Source organism: Meles meles, chromosome 7 (assembly GCF_922984935.1).
Source record: "Meles meles chromosome 7, mMelMel3.1 paternal haplotype, whole genome shotgun sequence".
NCBI lineage: Eukaryota > Metazoa > Chordata > Mammalia > Carnivora > Mustelidae > Meles > Meles meles.
Genome location: NC_060072.1, coordinates 104,148,565 through 104,164,104, shown reverse-complemented (window position 1 = coordinate 104,164,104; position 15,540 = coordinate 104,148,565). Strand labels below are relative to the sequence as shown.

At 41.2% G+C, this 15,540-nt stretch overlaps 1 protein-coding gene across 4 annotated transcripts in view; it reads left to right on the top strand.

Annotated features, from left to right (window-relative positions):
- Nucleotides 1-15,540, top strand: part of SLC2A3 (solute carrier family 2 member 3) — a 92,695-nt gene that overhangs the window by 65,232 nt on the left and 11,923 nt on the right. For 3 of the 4 annotated variants that reach the window (XM_046012995.1, XM_046012996.1, XM_046012997.1), the window contains exons 3-4: nt 14,458-14,550; nt 15,078-15,238. In XM_046012995.1, coding sequence (XP_045868951.1) covers nt 14,458-14,550; nt 15,078-15,238 — 254 coding nt within the window. Of the gene's footprint in view, nt 1-12,544; nt 12,800-14,457; nt 14,551-15,077; nt 15,239-15,540 lie in introns of those variants that run through there. The other variant, XM_046012998.1, reaches the window with a different exon arrangement.

Here is a 15,540-nt window from a genome sequence, read left to right as displayed (position 1 = left end):
TGAATTGTAACTGCTCTTTCTATATTTTGGATAATAGTCCTTTATCAGATGTGTCTTTTGCAAATATTTTCTTCCAGTCTGTGTTTGTCCTCTTATTCTCTTGAAAATGTCTTTTCCAGAGCAGAAGTTTTATTTTTAATAAAGTCCAACTTACCAAATACTGTTTTCATGGGTGGTGCCTTTGGTGTTCTATCTAAAGAAGGCATTGCCATACCCAAGGTCATCTAAATTTCTCTTCGGTGTTATCTTTTGGGAGTTTATTAGCTTTGGTTTCACATTTAGATCTATGATCCATTTTGAGTTAATTTTTGTGAAAAGTATAAGATCTGTTACTAGATTCTTTTTCTTTCTTTTTTTGTCTGCATGCAGACATCATGTTGTCTCAGCACCATTTGTTGAGAAGGAGATTATCTCTGCTCCACTGTGTTGCCTTTGTTTCTTTGTAAAAAAGCAGTCAGCTGTATTCATATGTCTTTCTGGACTCTTGATTCTGTTCCATTGATCTATTTGTCTATTGTTTTCATCAATACCACAATATCTTGATTACTGAGACTTTATGGTAAGTCGCAAAGTCAGGTAGGTAATATCAGTTCTACAAATGTATTGTTGTCCTTCAATATTGTGTTGGCTATTGTGGGTCTTATGTCACTTCATATAAACTTTAGAATCAGTTTTTTTATATCCACAAAGTAACTTACTGGGACATTGATTAGGATTGCATTGAATCTATATTTCCAGTTGGAAAGACTAACATCTTGACAATATTGAGTCTTCCCCATAAGTATAGACTAATTCTCCATTTATTTACTTCTATCTAAATTAGTTCATCAGAATTCTTTTTAATTTTTTTTTTTTTTAATTTGGCAGACAGAGATCACAATTAGGCAGAGGCAGGCAGAGAGAGAGAAAGGAGGAAGCAAGCTCCCAGCTGAGTAGAGAGCCCAATGTGGGCTCCCAGGACCCTGGGATCATGACCTGAGCGGAAGGCAGAGGCTTTAACCCACTGAGCCACCCAGTTGCCCCTAGTTCATCAGAATTTTATAATTTTTCTCCTGTAGCTCTTGTGCATATATTTTTTAAAGATTTTATTTATGTGTTTAACAGACAGAGAAAACAAGTAAGCAGAGAGGCAGGCAGAGAGAGAGGGGAAGAGAAGCAGGCTTTCCGCTGAGTGAAGAGCCCTATGTGGGGCTCGACTCAGGTGCCCCAGCTCTTGTACATATTTTGTTAGATTTATATCTAAATATTTCACTTTACGGATGTTAATATAAGTGGTTATTGTGTTTTTAATGTCAAGTTCTACCTTTTTTCCTAGTATATAGAACTGTGATTGACTTTTACATATTAACCTTGTATCTTGCAACCTTGCCATAAAAATTTATTACTTACAGGAATTCTGTCAGTTCTTCTGGATTTTATTTTTATAGAAAATCCTGTCATGTTCAAACAGTTTTATTTCTTCCTAATCTGTATACCTTTTATTTCCTTTTCCTATCTTATTACATTAGCTAGTACTTTTTTTTTTAAGATTTTATTTATTTATTTCACAGAGAGAGAGATCACAAGTAGACAGAGAGACAGGCAGAGAGAGAGAGGGGAGCAGGCTCCCTGCTGAGCAGAGAGCCCTATGTGGGGCTCGATCCCAGGACCCTGAGACCATGACCTGAGCTGAAGGCAGAGGCTTAACCCACTGAGCCACCCAGGTGCCCACATTAGCTAGTACTTTTAGCTAATGTCAAAAAGAAGTAGTGAGAGAGAACATTTCTACCTTGTTCCTGATCTTAGTTTGAAAGCTTTGGCTTTTTCACTATTTCAGTATGTTGTTAGTTGTAGGTTTGTTTTTTTATCAAGGAAGTTCCTTTATATTCCTAGTTTACTGAGAGTTTTTAATCATGAAAAAGTGTTGGATTTTGTCAAATTTTTCATTTATTGACACAACTGTGAGTTTTTTATTTAACTTGCTAATATGATGGAGTACATTAATTGATTTTCAAATATTGAACAGGCCTTGCATACCTGTAATAAATCCCAATTGGTGATGATGTATAATAATTATTTTTATTTATTGTTGTATTATATTTACTAATATGTTCTTAAGGTCTTTTGCATCTATGTTCATGAGAGATATTGGTCGTAGTTGTAATGTCTTTGTCTGGTTTTGGTATTAGGGTAATGTACTTACAGAGTGAGTTAAGAGGGAATTAGTCATCCTAATGGTAGATAATATTAAATATTAACCATCAAATAAGTATTTTTGTTTAAGAAATAGAGACCACTGGGGTGCCTGGGTGGCTAGGTTGGTTGAGCATCCGACTCTTGGCTTCTGCTTGGGTAGTGATCTCAGGGTGGTGAGGTGGAGTCCCCCAGGTGGGCTCTGTGCTCAGCAAGGAGTCTGCTTATCCCTCCTCTTCCCCCCTTCCCCTCCCCCCAGCCCGTGTACTCTCTCTCCCTCTAGGATGGATTAATAAATAAATGTTTTTAAAGATGCTATTTATTTATTTGCCAGAGAGAGAGAGCGTGCACAAGCAGGGGAAGCGGCAAGCACAGGGAGAAGCAGTTTCCGCTGAGCAAGCAGTCTGCAGCAGGGTGTAATCCCAGGACTGTGGGATCATTGACCTGAGCCAAAGGAAGATGTTTAACCAATTGAGCCACCCAGGTGTCCCAATAAATTTTAAAAAATGTTTAAAGAAGGGGAGAAAAAAAAAAAAGAAATACAGAACAGTGGGGCACCTGGGTAGCTCAGTTAATTAAGCCTCTACTCTTGATATCAGCTCAGGTCTTGACCTCAGGGTTGTGAGTTCAAGCCCCACATTGGACTCTATGCTTGGCATGGAGCCTACTTAAAAAAAGCAAAGAAATGAAATGAAATACATGCCACTATTCTTTTCTTTGTTAACATGTTCTTTTTAGAGGGATGCCTGGGTGGCTCAGTAGGTTAAGGGTCAGACTCTTGATTTTGGCTCAGATCATAATCTCAGGATTCTGAGATCGATCCCAGTGTTGGGCTCCCTGCTGGGCAGAGAACCTGCTTAAGATTCTCTCTCCCTCTTCCCTGTACCCCCCATTAAAAAAAAAAAAATCTTCTTAGAGACAGGCAGGATATAAATACAATTAAAACTATGTTCGAGGGGGGGCACCTGGGTGGCTCAGTGGGTTAAGCTTCTGCCTTCAGCTCGGGTAGTGATCTCAGGTCCTGGAATTGAGTCCCACATCGGGCTCTCTGCTTGGCGGGGAGCCTGCTTCCTCCTCTCTCTCTCTCTTTGCCTGCCTCTCTGCCTACTTGTGATCTCTGCCTGTCAAATAAATAAATAAAATCTTAAAAAAAAAAAAAAAAACTATGTTCAAATGGCACCTGGTTGGCTCAGTCGTTAGGTGTCTGCCTTTGACTGGGTCATGATCCCAGGATCCTGAGATCAAGCCTCCCTCTCCCACTCCCCCTGCTTGTGTTCCCTCTCTTGCTGTGTCTCTCTCTGTCAAATAAATAAATAAAATCTTAAAAAAAAAAAAAACTATGTTAAAGGGTGTCTGGCAGGTTCAGTCAGTAGAGCTTGTGACTCTTGATCTTGAGGTTTTGAGTTTGAGCCCCACGTTGGTTATAGAGATTACTTAAAAATAAAATCTTAAAAAAAAAAAGTACTATGTTCAGTTCTATTTGAATCCTGATAAATTGGTCACCATTTATTTCTTCACTTCTTCAACGAACATTTGTTCGTTAACTTATAGTGTATCAGATATTCAGAATATTGAGACAAATAAGACATAGCCACTGTTTTTAGGAAGCTCACAGTGTATTTGGGGGAATAAATTTGTAAACTAGCAATAACAAAGCATTTTTTTTTTATAAGATTTTATTTATTTGGGGCGCCTGGTTGGCTCAGTGGGTTAAGCCACTGCCTTCGGCTCAGGTCATGATCTCGGGGTCCTGAGATCGAGTCCCACATCAGGCTCTCTGCTCGGCAGGGAGCCTGCTTCCCTCTCTCTCTCTCTGCCTGCCTCTCTGTCTGCTTGTGATCTCTCTCTGTCAAATAAATAAATAAAATCTTTAAAAAAAAAAAGATTTTATTATTTATTTGACAGACAGAAATTACAAGTAGGCAGAGAGGCAGGCAGAGAGAGAGAGGAGGAAGCAGACTCCCTGCTGAGCAGAGAGCCCGATGCAGGGCTCGATCCCAGGACCCTGGGATCATGAGCTGAGTGGAAGGCAGAGGCTTTAACCCACTGAGCCACCCAGGCGCCCCAACAAAGCATTTTTTAAGTAATACAATAACATGGCATGGTAATAGATTTGTCTACGCTAAGCACATTTCAAAAGTGTCCACTTCGAAACTGACAACAGACCTAAACATAAACTTCAGTGTTCTAACAGATAAGATATTGACCATTTCAAGATGCCTATATTTCGATTAGGAGTATAGGGTTCTCTGCTCATTGGGGAGCCTGCTTCTCCCTCTCCTCCCCGCTTTTGCTGTCACTATCTCTGTCTCTCTGAATGAAATAAACAAAATCTTAAAAAAATAATAGATTAGGAGTATAGCATATAGCATTAAAGAGTAACAATAACAAGTCCTAAACAGTATGTGCTTACAAATGAACTGATGATAGCCTAGACCAGTACTAGAGGTGTTTTGTTTTGTTCTGTTTTAATGTCAAACGGAGGGCTTAGCTGACGATTAGCAGAGCTTCAGAGATGAGTGGTGCCAATGAAACAGACACAAGGCTGATTGTACATTTCTTTAAATTGGCTGTTTGTTTTACTGATGAAAAATTAAACTTCAGAAATGCTAGTATACTTGTAATCTTTGAATACATTAAGGACTGGTTCTTGGGAAATAAAGGAAATTGTATCACTTTCATCAAGTTATCAAGCCACATCCATGTATATCCCTAAAAGAAGTTTATTTTCTAAAGGTTTATTCTCTAAATGTTTTCAGACATCTGTGAATCACTACCTTTATTAACAAATCATTTCTATAATCATGTTGTACAATTTACTAATTAGGAAGGCGCCTGGTTGGCTCAGTCAATGGAACACACGATTCTTGATCTCAAGGTTGTCAGTTTGAGCCCCATGTTGGGTGTAGAGATTACTTAAAAAAAAAAAAGAAGAAGAAGAAGGGACACCTGGGTGGCTCAGTCGGTTAAATGTCTGCGTTGGGCTCGGGTGGGGATCCCAGGGTCCTGTGACCAAGTCCCACATGGGGCTTCTTACTCAGTGGGGAGCCTGCTTCTCCCTCTGCGTGCTGTTTCCCCTGATTGTGTTCTCTCTCTGACAAATAAATAAAATCTTAAAAAAGCAAACAAAAACTTTTTAAAAAATTACTAATCAGGTTCTAGATTGTTTAGATATGCAACAGCCCTAAGGATAGGCTTTGGACATGTTTTATTCAGCTAATTTAACAAACTTTTTTTGTTCACCTATTTGTTGGGCACTGTGGACATAATAAAATGTCTGTCCTCAGAGTACTCACAATTTAGAAAAGTAAGCAAATATGTTGACAAATAATTGCTATGGGATATAGTAAGTCCTATAATATAGGTATATTTGGGATAGGTTGTGGCCCAAAGGAAACCATATCATCTTAGGTTTGTCTGGGAATGTTTCACAAAGGGGAGAAGATAGCTGGTTATTGTACGTATGACTAGGAGTTAGTTGGGAAGGATATTCAAGATGAAAAAGTACAAAAGAGTGAGTCTTTTTTCTTTTTTTTAAAGATTTTATTTGTTTATTTGACAGATCACAAGTAGGCAGAGAGGCAGGCAGAGAAGGGAAAGCAGGCTTTCTGTTGATCAGAGAGTGAGATGCCTGGCTTGATTCCAGCACCCTGAGATCATGACCTGAGCCGAAGGCAGAGGCTTAACCCACTGAGCCACCCAGGTGCCCCAAGAGTGAGTCTTTAATGATATGGTATGATGGGCTGACTTGTGTTCCCCCAAAATTCATATGGAAGACGTAATCCCCAGTACCTCAGAATGTGATTGTATTAGGGGACATGACCATTAAAGAAGTGATTAAGTTAAAATGAGGCCTTTAGATGGGCCCTAATCCAATCCTACTGATGTCCCTATAAGAACAGGAAATGTAGATATTCAAGAGTCACCAGGGATGCAGGCACACAGAGAAAAAGACCATGTACAAGTCAAGGAGAAAACCCTGAGGAGAGACCAAACCTGCCAACACCTTGATCTTGGACCCCAGACTCCAGAATTGTTAAGAAAATAAGTTTCTGTTGTTTAAGCCATCTGGTCTGTGGTGTATTGTTATGGCAGCCCGTGGTGTGTGTTTTTTCACACCACCAAGCAATTCCTCAGTTCTCAGCCATGACAACAGAATACCCTCCCATTTCAACCCAATTCTATCTACCATGAAATAGCATCAGGTGTCACAGGGTAAGGGCCCAGCCCCCAAGACTGCCTCCCTCTCCCTCCACTTCAGAGGCTAGTGGCAAGCCCAGGTTATCAACTACAGGAGATCAGAGGTTCCAACAACCCCGTCTTGGATTTCATTAATTTGCTAGAGCAGAACGGAACTCAACAGAACTGGAAGAACTCAAAGAAACATTTCCTCACATTTATGAGTTTATTATAAAGGCTGTAATAAAGGATATAGATGAAGAGGTACATAGGGCTGTTGGAGCACTGTGTTTGTACACTGACAGTTGGTTCAGTTTGGCTAGGGCAAAGGAGAGATATACCTAAAATGTGACTAGTGTGACTGAGGAGTTTACTTATTAACTGTATCCCATTTTAATTCATTGAGTTTGTATTTAAAAACTGAAGCAAAACAAAACAAAACAAAAAAAAACCTGAAGCAGTGTTGGGGCATCTGGCTGGCTCAGTCGTTAGAGCACGCAACTCTTGATCTTGGGGTGTTAAGTGTGAGTCCCATGTTGGGCATAGAGATAACATAAAAAAGAAGAAAGAAAAAGAAAGAAAGAAGAGAGAAGAAAGGAGAGAGGGAGAGAGGGAAGAAAGAAGGGGAGGGAAAGAAGGAGGCACGGAGGAAAGGAAAGAAAGAAAGAAAAGTAAGGAAGAAAAGAAAGAAAATGACAGAAACAAAAAAAATTGAAGCAGTGTAAAAAAATTAGAAGTACCAGAAAGTGTTTCTGTTAAACACAACTTCATTGTTTTGATCAGACAATCATTTAATCATTCACCTTAATTGTTGAAAATTTAGTGTCCCTATTAAGGCCCAAAGGAAAACCATATCATCTTATTTATTAAGGTGTGCTGTAAGTATAAAAAAGATTGAATTTTTAAGATCTAGTACAAAAAAAAGATAGAAATATCTCATTAATAATTTCTTTATTATCTATAGGTTGAAATTATAATATTTGGTATATATTAGGTTAGATAAAATATAATATTGACATGCACTATTTCTTTTCACTCTTTTTTAAATGTGACTACTGGAAATTTTTAAATTTTTTATATAGTTCACATTATGTTTCTGTTGGACAGCACTGATCTAGACTTTATTCTGTAACACTGAAGACATTTGAATAGGAGAATGATATGATAATGATTTTGATTTAGTGCAATTCATCTAGCACTGGTACAGGATAGATTGATTTTTGAAGGAAATTGTAGGAGGAGCGATCCCTTAGAAAGTGGTAAGGGTCTGAGAGCTCCGATTAGGTGCTTCAGGATCAACTGGAGTGACAAATGGCTGAAACCCAGTGTAGACAGGAAAATCAACATTTCTCAAATTTTTTCTTTCTTTACCCTGTTGTTTTCACATTCAAAATGAATTTTGACTACACCTAGCCTATTAGAGGAAGATTAGTAAATAACATGCAAAAAAAAGTTGTTCTTTAGGGAGAAATTACAAATGCAAGCAAAGAATAGAATTAACTCTGGCAATCTTTAGGCATTAGCTTTTTTTTGCCTGCCTTGAAATGCCAGTACGCTGTTCTATGAAAGAGGCGGCTTTCTCTTTCTTTAACTCTCCGTATTTAAAGTCCTGGATTCCTTGACTTAAGGATTTTTTTGATTTGTTTGTTTTCCTCCTCGGTTATCACAGTAGCAGACATCCTCCCGCAGAGCAGCAAGAAGCTAGGATTCAGATGTATTGTCTGCTGATACCTGTGTTTGGACCTAAGAGATTTCAAAGCATTTTTCATTCATTACTTTTCTTCTTAGAAGACCTACATTAAACTATTAGGTGGGAATTTCATAACATTTCTTCCCAATCTATTCCATTTTTAAATATATCACCACATTTCTTATGTTGTTTTCAGTAAAGAAGGAAGAACACCTCACAGGAATCAAATGATCCCAAGATACATTTTAGGACATTTACCTTGCGCGCCTGAACCTAGCATAATCACCAGATTAATCACCAGAGCTGACTGATTGGAGCTGGGATTCTAAATGCATCGAAGACCCCAATCAACCAGCCGATCTCCCCAAAACATCAACACAAGTTGCATTGAGCAACTGTTATCTGTTGCCCAGGGGGAGGATTGCTTAACTGGGGCGTCTCTGGGGCTAAGCTGGTTTCTGGTCAGCAGTTTCTTAGATCCCTCTTACTCAAGAAGCATTTATCTTAATACATTCAGCATGCTTTTAGATGCTTGAGATTCCGTTGAATTCCAATTGTAACTTTTAAAAGTACATATATTGCTAGAAGAATGCTCTCTGTCCCTATTAACTTGCTTAACTTTCTTTCTTTCTTCTTCTTTTTTTTTTTTTAATTTTATTTATCATGTATTTGACAGACAGAGATCACAAGTAGGCAGAGAGGCAGGCAGAGAGAGAGGGAAGCAGGCTCCCTACTGAGCAGAGAGCCCAATGCCGGCTAGATCCCAGGGTCCTGGGATCATGACCTAAGCCAAAGGCAGAGGCTTTAACCCACTGAGCCACCCAGGCGCCCCACTTGCTTAACTTTCTTAAAGGTAATTTTCTCAGACTGAGTTAGCCAGACAAAATATATTTCAGATCTGTCTCCCTTTCACCCTCACTGCTTTTTCACCAAGAAGAAAATATCGTACAGAATTCACATACATCTAAAATTTAATCTTCAGTGTTGTCTTTCTCCGTAGCTGTTTTGCACAAATTAATTTGGGACACATAAATTCTGCACCTTCACAATCCATTTATTCTTTCGTTAACCATTGGGCAAATAATTACTGGGGCAAACACCGTGCTCTGGAATTACCTTGCAGCCCGCTTTGAGCAAATGAAGGAGGTAACACAGACCGACTTTGTACTTTTACCCGTGCAGTTTGCTCTTGCAAAACATTAAAGACTAATTATATAAAGCTTAGGAAGAGGCAGGAGGAAAAGAAAAATGATTTAGAGCCAAGAATGACACTGTGAGGGGCGCCTGGGTGGCTCAGTGGGTTGGGCCGCTGCCTTCGGCTCGGGTCATGGTCTCAGGGTCCTGGGATAGAGCCCCGCATCGGGCTCTCTGCTCCACAGGGAGCCTGCTTCCCCCTCTCTGTCTGCTGCTCTACTTGTGATCTCTCTCTCTGTGTCAAATAAATAAATAAAATATTAAAAAAAAAAAAAAGAATGACACTGTGACACAAATAATAAATAAAAGCCAAGATAAGAAAAACGTAGAAAAGACCAGAGGAAAACAGAGCATCGATGTCCTCTTACCCTAAGCTCCAAGGTTCAGCCGTGAGCCTCTTGGGTCTACTGAGTACTTACATGTGACTAGTACAACTGAGAAACTGAATTATTGATTTGTATTAATTTAATATTGGAGCGATTTAAAATATTTTCCCATCAAACACAGCTTTGTTGTTTTGATAGATGCCGTATTTAACTGTAGAAAACTTAAGAGTCTAAAATGGAGATGTGTTATAAATGTGAAATATACACTGAATTTCAAAGACATAGTTGGGGGGTAGTAAACTCCCTTAGTAATAATTGTTATACTGATGTCATACAAAAATGATATTATTTGGGTTATAGTGGGTCAAATAAAATAGTTACTTAAATTAACCTCTTTTTTCTTTTAGAATTTTTAATGTGGCGACTAGCAAATTTTATATTACATAAATAGCTTGGATTATATTTCTATTGGACCTCACTGCCATACAGGATATTCTTTGTCCTTTGGCTGCTAAATTCAGTTGCTGTGGTAACTAAAGGGGCCTCTAGGCTAAGTGTTTCCTGGAAGGACAGGAATGAGGCGGGGGAGGGGAGGTGTGACCTCAGAGAAGGTTTTCTTGGATGTCACATTTCACTTATACTTGGTTCTCTCAGCTAACAATTTAGTTTAGTTTTGTTTTGTTTTGTTTTTTTTGAGAGAGAGAGAGAGAGACAACATAATCTGGTTTGTTTCAGGTCCTGTAGCATCAGTTCGAATTCTAGGCCCTCAACCAAAACCTAAAAGAAAGATGTACTAACACCAGTTTACCAACTAGGAAAATTGGGTCCAATTACTGTGCTCTGTCCTTGGTCACCCTCTTCCACATAGTGAGGTTGTTGCTAGGCTACAAATTAACCGGCATTAGAGGAAATGGAGCATTGATAGTCCCACACCCCACCCCTCCCAAGAGCCTTCATTCCCCCCCCCCCCCCGCCCCCCCTCGCTCCGCCCCTTCAAAGCCTTGATACTATCTCTCACCCAAATCTTTAATCAGAACTAAATTGTTTTCTTTGTTTACTCACACCCTCGGCCTCCTCCCTCTCTCCTTTCATTATCCTTCATCTTCCTCTGTTCACATTTTCCCTGTTTTTTCTACTCGTCTTGCTCAATTTTCTTGTCTGACTGAGTAATCAAATACTTATCTCACACTTCTTTCAAGAAATTCACAGTCCGTAATCAACAGGCTATTGATTATTCTCTCTAGTTGTGTAAAAATCAGGTGGGCTTGTCCCTTTTTTATTTTGTTAAGTAGAAGTGAGTTAGAGGGTTTCTGTGGCCTTAGTGCCTGAGGTCCTTGGTGGTGCTGTTTCAAAGACGAAAGACTCGTGGGTAGCAAAGCAAGAGCAAGAGCATATAAAGCTCTGGGGAGGGGGGCGCCTGGGGTGGATTGCCCCTGGACTTTCTAAATTTAGGGGGTTTTGTGAGCTCTTTTGTGGAATTATCTTAAACAATCAGGGTGTGCTGAGTCCTTCGGATTAAGGCTTTGGTTATGTATCTGTCTACCTGTTAGGTTAATGTCTCTATGCTGTTGGTCTTTCTGCAGATGTCTGGGGGCTGATGTCTGGGGGCTTCTGTCTTCACGGCCCCGTTCCTGTTTTAGAGACCAGTGCTTTGTGGTTAATTGTCTTATTTTAGGATGTTTTGCACATTGGGAGACGGAGAGGAGAAGTGAGATGGGGAAAATCAGAGGGGGAGATGAAGCATGAGAAAGTGTGGACTATGAGAAGCAAACTGAGGGTTTGGGGGGGCGTGGGGGGGGTGAATGAGCCTGGTGGTGGGTATTATGGAGGGCAGGAGGACACGTATTGCGGGGAGCACTGGGTGTGGTGCATAAACAATGAATTTTGGAACACTGGAAAGAAATAAAATAAAATGGGGGAAAAAAGAGTAAGTTAAAAAAAATGAAGAAGTCATCTCTGCAAATGCTGCAAAGCAAAATAGTGTAGTCCTGTCCAAGCTGCAGAATGCGATATCACTTCATTTGAACTGCCCTGACTCCATATTTTCTTGTTGGGGACCCTGACCCTGACTACCTAGCTGTCCAACTAACTCCTAACAGAATAAGAAGGGAAATACTATAAATTTCTTAAAAGCCAGGACATTTTTTGTCCTACATACTGATGAATCCTCAAGCTCTTGGAGAGTACCTGACGTGCAGTGTGCACACAACAAACACCTGTTTAGCTGAATGTGGTCATCGTTCCATCTCTAGATGCTATAAACCTGAGACTAGAGGCATAACATCTCAGAATGGGTAGGATTCAAAATAAGCGGTAGGGTAAATGCCATCTTAGGAGTTTGAATGGTATCCCATAAGCAGTTGATTCTCTTGTTCCTTCAACCCAGGAGAGGTGGTCTGGCTCCCAGATACTCAGGTCTTCTTCCTCCCAGGAGAGACTGCTAATCAGAGGTCAAAGAGAGCCAAAAACTGGTCCAGTTCTTCCCTTGCTAGCTTTTCTTCTCCAGGCTGCCCTTTCTTCCCCTTTAAGATGGTAGACCCAGCCTATAATCAAAAAGGAGCCGATAAATTCATAGCATGGTGAATTTATCTGCTTACACTCCAAACAACCTGAACTCTCAGACAGTAGCACCCAGTTGACTTTTTCTTATATAAGTAGCATTTGGTTTCATCTCTTTAGATTGACTTTATTCCCAGCAGATGTGAGAGCAAAAATTGAAGTGAATGTGCCCTCCCTTCAGGCTTTTCTGGTAGCATTTTGTCTTTGAAACTAAGAGATTATCGCTGCTGTTAGAAGAGGGAAGGAGGACGAGCTTTTAAAAAAAAAAAAAAAAAAAAAAAAAAAAAAAAAAAAAAAAACCTGGCAGGGGGCGGGTGTCCGCTGCGGTTTTAAAACAGGGTGGGGAGGGAGGGAGCCCTTGCCTAGGGCGGGGGCAGAGTTTGAGGTCACAAAATTCCGCTAGGTCACGGGGACTATAGCGGGGGTGGAGGGAAGGAGGGTTTGTCTTCTTTGCAGGCTCCACCCTTTGCGGAGATTATAAATCCGTTCCCGGCTCGCTGTGACGGTGAGAGTGCGAGTGAGGGTGGGATCGTGCGTCGCCGTTAGTCTGAGAGGAGAGCTTGCTGCCGAGGGCATTCTGGAGGTTTGGTTGATTGGAAGAGGTGTCTCAGGGGTCCCACTCGTAGATCTTTGTTGAAGATTGGAAAAGAATTAAATTAAGGCCATGGGGACCCAGAAGGTAAGATTAAGACAATTACCATTTATCTTTGCTTGTTTTGGGGGTACTCTCAGAAAGGCTGGCTTTAACGGAGATAGCTGTGTTCTGTTTTATTACGAGTCATGTAGCCATCTAGCCGTCTTCAGGCCTTTTCTTTTCTTCTCCAGCCTGTGATGCTGTGGTTCTGTCTGTTCTCTTTGGATGTCACAGCGTCTAAAGGACTTAATCCCAGTCCCACTCACCTTCCTGTCGCAGGGAAAGTCACCTGGAGTAGTTGTGTGTTTCTCAGGGGTTTTGTTGCTTTGGCTTGGTTTTAGCATAATCACATGATACTAAGGATGTGGGGGTGAGATGGTTGAGTGTTCCAGGATGCTTGGCTGTGTTGATTACAAGTGTGGGTCTCAGTGAGGCAGCAGGAAGATTGCTCTGGAAGCCTTAAACTTGAAAGGACCTGGGATTCGTTTGAGGGCTTGGGTCAAGTGTCCAGCCATCTATTCTATTATTCAGTCCATGGATACTAAGGAGGGAGAATTCTAATTGTCCTTATCGGTGTCGTGATTGTGAGTGCACGGAACATTAATGTGTTACTGTGTGTTACGTATGTAGTATATGTGCTGGGAGAAAAATCACTGTCGCCAAGGTGAGCTTACTTGAAAATAAGGGGAGATAAGAAAAGGGGTGGAAAAAAGGGAGGAGGAGAAAAAGGTCCTCGAGAATAGTAAATGATGAAGCAAAGTAGAAAGGAAGAGGTGAGTATTGACGAGAAATGGATTAAGCAGAAAGAACTGTGCGTGCGAGGGCGTCTTGGGTACTTAATGCCTGGCTGTCTGGGGTGCAAGGTCAACTTGGGGAACTGAAACTTCTGGCTGGCCGCTGTCTAACATAAAGAGGGGGTAGTTAAGGTAAGGAAGGATTTGGTGGGGGCAATGAAGCAGAAGATGTCCTCAGCCATAAAAATCGAGTTGGAAATCTAAGATAAACACAGGCTTGAATTACTCCCAGCAAGGTGAGAGAGGGCTCCTTCCTTCCCCAGCCCATCTCGGGTCGGTTGGTTTGGGAGTTGAGCTTGTGCTCTCCCCCTGCTGGGTGGGGGTAGCAGTACTAAACGAAGTGAACAGGAAGAATTTCAAATGGGATCAGGGTACCGCGGACAGATTTTATGGATTCCATTATCCAGAGTGAAAACAACAGCCCAGTGGCGAAGGCACCACCACCACTCTGGGCTTCAGTGGGATCTTGGGTCCAGAAGCGGGCAGCACTGGATGTAGCTGTTTCCAAAAGAATCCCATTTCTAGGAATCCCAAGGCTCGTTCTCTTCTGTAGTTTTTAGTATATGTGCTGCCGAAGCGAGCACTCTTCCTGTAGTTTTATGCTTGTTTTTATATGGGGTGATTTTTTTTAATAGTTTGAAACCAGTTAACCCAGTTCCTCTTAACTTTCTTCCCAGTTTTTCTTGCCATTTTCCCCGAGTTTTTGTGGTTGTCTATATCTCCGGAGAAGTTCTCAAGTATAACCTGTGCTTTTGTGTTCCTCCATTCATTACCTAAATTTCGTTAAGTTTTTGTTCTTGCCATACCACTCCTAGGCCAAGTGCTCCTAATAGATCTCCTGAATTACTAAGAGACAATCATCAGCGGAGAGTTTTAAGGACTGTTTCTTCCCTTTTCCCCCCACCCCAGGTCACCGCGCCTCTGATCTTTGCCATCTCCATTGCTACAATAGGCTCTTTCCAGTTCGGCTACAACACGGGAGTCATCAATGCTCCTGAGATGGTGAGTGCCAAGCGACCAGAGTTAGAATTTGCAATAGGGAAATTATTCCTTTAAGTAGGGTTTCGAGAATGAAGAATTTCAGACAAACTTGGTATCTAGCTTGGTGAAGGCTGAAGAGGCAGAATAATACTGGTGGGGAATTCTAACTGAATCCTTAGTCAAAGGAAAATCTCAGTTGCTCCCCATACCCTTGACTGTAATCCATTCCTCTTCTCACCCTGTCATGATACACTTCCTTTACTATCCCCTCAGGGCTTAGTTACAGGGAGGGTGGGGAGAGTCTTAGGGGAGGACTGGGGTAGTCGCTGAACATCGTGCTCCCTCCTTTTTCAGGACAAATCAAAATTGTTCTTTTCAGAGCTACCATGAACCTCCAAAATGTTCTCGATCTCTTCCATCCCCGCCCGTGTACTTGATTCTCTACCAGTGATTGTAATGCTGGTTTTTTAGGGAGGGGAAGATCCCTAGTATGTGCTCCTTCTCATTCAGCCGTAACAACCTATCTGTCCAATCATTTTAATTGGCAGATCATAAAGGACTTCATCAATTACACCTCGGAGGAGAGGTGGAAAAAACCTCCCACTGAGGTGTTACTCACTTCCCTCTGGTCCTTGTCTGTGGCCATCTTCTCCGTTGGCGGTATGATTGGCTCCTTCTCCGTGGGACTCTTTGTTAACCGCTTTGGCAGGTACTGACCAGAAACTGGGTAAGGAAGGGGGCTCTTCCGGTTGCATTGAGAACGGGTATTGAGAATTAGGATGGGGAGGTGGTGATGCATTTGAATGCCAGCATCCCAGATTCCCATGGAGGCAAATAAAGGATAGGCCAGCTGGCACTGTGTAGGACTGCTTGCAACTCTGCTGCCCATCAGGAGATGGGTCCAGCTGAAGCTAATTCAGTACTCTCTAATAAAGTACACTGTGAATTTCCCAGAAACCTACTTGATTTAAAAGGTCAGAAGTTGTTTGCTTTTCTTAGAAAATTTGGGAT